The sequence below is a fragment of the Eutrema salsugineum genome, unplaced genomic scaffold (assembly GCF_000478725.1).
Source record: "Eutrema salsugineum unplaced genomic scaffold, Eutsalg1_0 scaffold_23, whole genome shotgun sequence".
Taxonomy (NCBI): Eukaryota; Viridiplantae; Streptophyta; class Magnoliopsida; order Brassicales; family Brassicaceae; genus Eutrema; species Eutrema salsugineum.
In genome coordinates, this window is record NW_006256805.1 from 750,535 (window position 1) to 757,211 (window position 6,677).

General features: G+C 34.8%; 1 protein-coding gene across 1 annotated transcript; it reads left to right on the forward strand.

Moving 5' to 3' along the window:
* Nucleotides 1-3,365: 3,365 nt before the first annotated feature.
* Nucleotides 3,366-5,345, forward strand: LOC112086117 (uncharacterized protein At3g43530-like). Its single transcript, XM_024154892.1, has 3 exons — nucleotides 3,366-4,181; nucleotides 4,290-5,156; nucleotides 5,244-5,345. Exons 1-3 carry the CDS (start codon nucleotides 3,366-3,368, stop codon nucleotides 5,343-5,345), a joined length of 1,785 nt encoding a protein of 594 aa, XP_024010660.1.
* The last annotated feature ends 1,332 nt before the right edge of the window (nucleotides 5,346-6,677 follow it).

Genomic DNA, 6,677 nt, shown 5'->3' on the forward strand with positions numbered 1-6,677 from the left:
TACAAAGATAGTAAACTTCATCTAATGAAATAGTAAAACTGAGATGATTAATTTGCTGTGAATTATTTACTATCTTTATAATTATAATCTCTTAACAAAATAGAGATGTGAGTTATTTACTAACTAAAAATTTATTTACGAACTAAAATAGAGAATCAGAAATAAACTATTTAAAGCTTTATTAAAATTTTTTTTGGCTAATTATATGATTATTTTTAAACATAACCAGTTGGAATGATTGATAAACCTTTTATATTTTTAAAACTGAAAATGTTACAACTACAATCACAGATGTAACTATGTAAGTAACCATTTTGGGAACAAATTTTAATACAATTAAAATTTACAGTTATCTTACTATATTTTCATGTATTGTATAGTCTTTCTAGAAGAATTTTATAATTGTAGGGTTTGGAATTTTTATATGTTTTTTAATTCAAATGTTTCTTCGTTTAAAGTCATTGATTTGAGTTTGTTATATGCCAATTTTCAGTACCTAAGTTTTCTACTTCTACAGAAATTATCCCAACAAATGAAAAGATGTCAAGAAAATGGAAATGTGTGACCAAAACCTTGAAAATATTTTAAAATCATGCAAGTTTTCTTACCAGATAGCATATGGTAATGGAACTATAGAATCATAAGACGTCATTTTGAGAAAACTTGGGCTAATGGTTTTTGAATCTGAACTCAACTGCATCAATAAGACTGATGCTGCGCTTATTGAAAGTGTGAAGATTGTGATTTAAAACCAGGCGGAGATGCTCAAAGTTGACATGTTTCTGATTTCCACAAGAGTACTGGTGGCTCTTTAGGCAAAAAAATCAAGGATGCAGAGTTCCATTGTTGTTTAGAGGAGACAATGCTAATGTTATCTGTTACTTGACACTCAAGTTGTTAAGATTTCACTCTTTTATCGTTTGTAAAGACTGCCCCAAAGTAGACAGCAATGCGTATTAAATTAAAGGTTGTTCCATCTTTTTTTCCAGGAATAACAGAGTAGAAGGCGATGATATCACCACACCAATGGTAGTTTCTGTGTAGTTCAATGCACAAAATCAGAAGGATACAAAGAGGTTCTTGGGTTTATACATATGTGGTGAAGATTATGTGGTCAATGGAAAAATTGCTTCTAGGAAAATTAAGAGAGAAAAGTACCAGCTATTAATAAGGTACTTCGTTATTTCCATTCTCATTATTATTTTTTTGCTGTATTTTTAAAAATTTGTGTAAAGAGAAAAATATAAGAAGTAAAGGGCAAAGAGAGAGTCAAAATTTACAGATAATATACTAAGGAGATGGCTAACAAAAAGAATGAGAGAACGAAGGATATTGCTCTCTCCTCTAGGATGTATAAGAAGTTTTTATGTATATATTTGATTTTTTTAAGAAACAAATAATTAAAGAATTTAGGATCTTATAATTATAACTAAAGTAAACGAAAAGTGTTTTACATTTAAAAATTTTAAGTAAAAAAGAGTAAAAAAAAACTATGTGGAAAGTTTACAAAAAGAGTGAATAAACAGAAATACTCAGAAAATAGAAGAAAAAGTTATAACAAATCACATTACTCTAAATAGTAAAAACATTTTGTCACTCATCGAATAACCAATCATCTATCTTGAATTAGGTTATATTTGTTAAAGTATATTTCTTACCAATTAAAACTTAACTCCTAAACACTAAATATATACAAAATTTATTTTATTATATTACATACAATTTAAAAAATTTAAATAATATATAAACCTGTGTGTACACGCGGGTCTTCACCTAGTATTTATATAATGACTGGAGATCATTTCCCTGAAGTTATTCTGCATCTAAAAATTTTTTTTTTGGACAAAGTTTTTTACTTATTCCATCGATGATAAAAACTATTAAACTCAAAACTGGCCATTTACGAGAGTGGATAACGTCACTAAAATCTGACGCGGTATCACACCTACATTAAGCTTTAAAAACTACTAAACCCAAGAGAAACAATCCATTGACTGAGAACAGTAATAACCTTAGTCGCAAAGCCCAATTCAACGTTTCCGAGATAGTATATATGTCTCTATTTAAATCAACAATAAACATGCCAAAGAAAATATTATCTTAAGACTTTTTACATTTCTTTTTATCCTTTTATTAGCGGTGCATGTAGATTTTGGCGGTGGAGATACATAAATAATCTAACTCTATAATTGGCTAGTTTGCCAAAAACAGGTTAGTTTGAAAAACATGACCAAAATCAAAAGCATTTTAAATCTGTTGCTCGATAGTGTCACACATCATAAACCGTTCACTGTATTAAATCACTTAAATTGTATTATAAAAGTAAATTATATTATTTTGAATCATTTATTAATAATTGATATAAAAATATGTAATTTAACATAAGTTTTGTAACTGATTTTACAATTAGCTAATTTAACATCTATTCAATAATACATGATATAAACTTTTATTAATTTATATCACTTAATGAAAAATGATACAAAAATATGAATGAATATCACTCAGAATAATTGATATAATTATTTTTTAAAATATTATTTAAAAATAATACAAATATACCATCAATAAAAAAAATAATGTTAAGTGAAAAAAAATAATGTTAATAAATTTTTAATTATCTTTTGATGTTTGTCCCACATCGATAATTGATGCAGGGCATCCTTATCTGTTTCATCAGAAAAACACACTTTAAACCACCTCTATCGCTGAGTTTTAGAAGGGTTGTTAAGGTTAATTTAAGATTAAAAATAATTGAAAAAGGGTTATTTGTTGAAGAATCGGAGAGATAATCTCGCGTACTCCTTCCGCATTATAGAAATTCTCAAATCTCCTCCTCATAATATCTAATTTGTTTTCGATTTATTTTAAAGCAAGAAAAAGGGAGAAACAGTCAAATACTGGCAGGTCCTTACTAAAGTTTCATATCTACTAACCCAACCACGAAGATCCACATCCAGTCTGTCATTTCGGGTTGAATCCGAAGAAATCGGGTTTTGGATCAAAAATTGGAGACAATTTGTGGTAAGTGTGAGAAAAAAAAATTCAAATTTTGAAATCGTCCTCACGTCGTCGTCGTCTTCGCCTAGTATTCTCTGGGACAACTACGAGTGATTTGCTGCTGCTTGTTTTAACTCAACGCCTCGCTATATCAGGTTCGTTCGTCTTCATCCTCTGATTTCTAATTTCTATCTAGATTGCTTTGTAGATTTCAACTCGGTTTTGTGTAGAATCCAAAATTCGATTTATATGTTCTCTATTCGGTTGGCAATTACAAAATAGGAGTCATGGACTTAGGCAACGAAAGAGTGTTTAGATATGCTTGACCAGAACTGTACTCAGATTCCGAATCGTCGCAGGAGAAAATGGTAGAAGGAGTTGCCGAATCAGAGACGGGTAATAATCAGATAGTGTTGTGGAGGGGAACTGAGGCTGAGGCTGAGGAGGAGGAGAATCAGCCATTGCCACCCGTGAGAATGTTCTTCGAGCCCAGTCAGTATCGTAATGCAATAAAGCTGGGAACAAGATGTTATATCCACAAAGCTGTTACGAAATTGGAGTCCCTAGACCTTGAACCACATGAGCTGTTATGGTTTACAGAACACCCACAGTTCAAGCACTTTTGGCATATGCATAGGGCCATGCATGAGGACACAACACACAAGATGATGGGAATGTGGTTGCTTCTTCTACGGACAGCAAACACAAATAAGAAGAGGGAAGCTTGGTTTGTAGTGAATGACGTACCAATTCGCTATTCCCTTAGAGAGCATGCCATTTTGTGTGGATTAAACTGTCTCCCATACCAAGAGGACTATGAGAGCATAGGAAGTTCTTCGTTTAAGAATAGATATTTCCAAGAAACCGTCCCCTCCCTTGCTGCTGTTGAGAAAAAGCTAGAGTCGATGCGAGGACTAGTTAATCCTGATCGGTTGAAGATGTGTGTCGTCTACTTCTTATCCTCTATAATAAGTGGGAAAACGAAAACCGGTAAGGGAGCATCATCTGTTGACCCCTTATTCCTGAGGATTGTGGATGATCTCGAGGCTTGTAAAAGGTTTCCTTGGGGTAGGTATTCATTCGATGTAAATATGAAGGAGATTGAGCACACAATGAGGCATTTCAATGGGGTCTTCGGAACAGATGCGTGGACATTTCTAAGCTTTGTTACTCCCTTGGAGGTATGTCACATTATAAATAATTTGTAACTATGTAATACTATGAGCGTAAGTGTAATTTGTTGGGTTTATGTGTAATTGCTAGCCTTTGAGGCCATCCCATGTTTGAAGAACAAATACAGAGAAGATGTTAGAGGAGCAGGGAGGGATTGTCCCCGGAAGTGCAGGCAGAAGTTCCAACCATTCACACTAAAAGGTTTCCCTTTGTCAAAACTCTATGAAACACTGGGTAACACTAGGGTCATCGAGAGTATATTGCAACCATCCGAGGATGAGGTAATTATGCTTGCTAGAGTCATGGAGAGGAATGAAGAGGAAGATATCGGTGATATCGTTCCTGAAAATTGGACGAGGCATTTAGTTGAGGAAAAGAAGTCGAAATTCTGGAAAGAGATATGCAAGATCGATGTTGATGCCCGAGATAATAAGGAGTGGGTAAACCATCCTGTAGCGGCTAAGAATAATGTTGGGACGGAGAAGGTGGCGCCTCTTGGAATTGTGGAACAGCTTCAGAGCTTGCAGAAGAGTATGGACGCTCAGTTTCTCCGAATCAGTGCCCGAATGGATGGCTTTGATACAAGACTCTGCTCTGTAGAACAATATGTAAAAGAGACAAGAAGAGAAAGGGAAGGATCAGGAGATGAGGGAGGAGAAGTTTTTCGAAATGATGTAGAACATGAACATGATCAAGCTGGAGAGAAACTTGAAAGTCTGGTGAAAACTGAGAAAGCGAGGAAGCAGAAACAGTCGAAGAAGAATCAGCCAAAGCAGAAGCCGAAGAAGAAGCAGAAGGAGCCGGAGCAGAAGGAGCCGGAGCAGAAGGAAGCAGAGCAGAAGGAAGCGGAGCAGAAGGAAGCGGAGCAGAAGGAGGCGGAGCAGAAGGAGGCGGAGCAGAAAGAGCCGGAGCAGAAAGAGCCGGAGATGAATGAGGCGGAGCAGCTTGTAGCCCGATCTCCGTACCTGCTTAGAAGTAAAGAGGTATTGAAGTTTGAAGAGTAATATCCATTGTTTTGGTAATACTTAATATTTCGTGGTAAACTATGTTGTATTACTTGGTATGTGTAGGTAGAACCAGACGGTGCTGACGTTGTGAACGCAGAAATGGGTGCAGGTAAACGGAAACAAGAGCAATCGAAGCTAGGGCCAAACACAAAGCAGAGACGTTAAGTCTTGTATGACATTTGATATATGTATTTGTATTTGGATTAAACTGAATTAGGGTGTGTTCTTCTATTTCTATTATTGATTTTGGATTATGGAAAACCAAATATTGGGAAAATTTGGTATTATTGGTGAAACCACATATAAATGGTATAACCTAGTATTATTTGGTGTAACCAGTTATATATGTGGAATACTAGGCCTAAACAGTTCGAGTTAAAATTATTAGAATAATGTTTGTACAGAACATAAGGGAGTACTAAACATAACGAAATGTGCACACACGGAATCCAGAACATAAGAAAGTACAAAAAACAAAAAACATAAGACAGAAAACATCTGACACATTCACCAGTCTCCCATATCAGGACCAACCCTAACTACCCAGTACACATATAGGAAGAACCTTCCGCATTCGCGAGTTAAGAAGCAGTAGTCGCAGATGTTCCCTGGTTTATACTCATCATTCCACCAACGCTCCCATTGGTTAACTGTACTGCACGGACAGTGGATAAGAGTATTGAGGCGCGGTAAAAAGCGACGGTGGCCTTCATTGAATATCTCTGGCAATCCCAATGGCCAACCAAGATATATGATAACTAAGGTTTTCAAGGCCTTAATAAGGGTTATCAATCCCTTATGTCACTTGTAGTACAAAGGGTGTCAATCCAAATGTGTGTTTGCTAGACACTAGTTTATGTGACAAGTTCTTAAGTCAAGCTGAATAAAAGATGAGTTTGGTAAAACCAGCAACAAGAAAGCATAAACAAGAAACAAACAAGCAATGATTAATGAACTAAACAAAGCAAGCAAACAAAACAAAGTGATGATGATTAAGCAAATGATAAAAGCTAAACCTCTAGATGTGATCATTGATTAGGGTGCTTTAGATATTGAATCATGATGCTAAGAACATAATGCAACACTTGCTACTCTTTAGTCTAGGCTTCTTAATCAGATTAATTCATTCCCATGACAATAATCCCTTTGCTAATCACTTAATCAAGTCTAACAACCATTAGATATAATCAAGCAATCAACAAGCATAATGCATCAAGCCTAATAAGTGACCAAACAATCTCTCAACCAAGAAGACTGAATCTTACACAGAAAGACATAGCAAGCAATCACATGATCTCAAACATTTCAACTTAGAACTTTAATCTAGACTAATCCTCTTATGAAGGCATTAATCTCTACACTAATCCACTTTTAAACCAAATCATCATTTGTGAAATATGAATCAATGAGCATTAGGAAACAGTTCTAATATGTCATTCATGCATTTAACAAATCATTCCCATGATGAAAAAGGCATAAACCCTTAAGTTAGCTCAT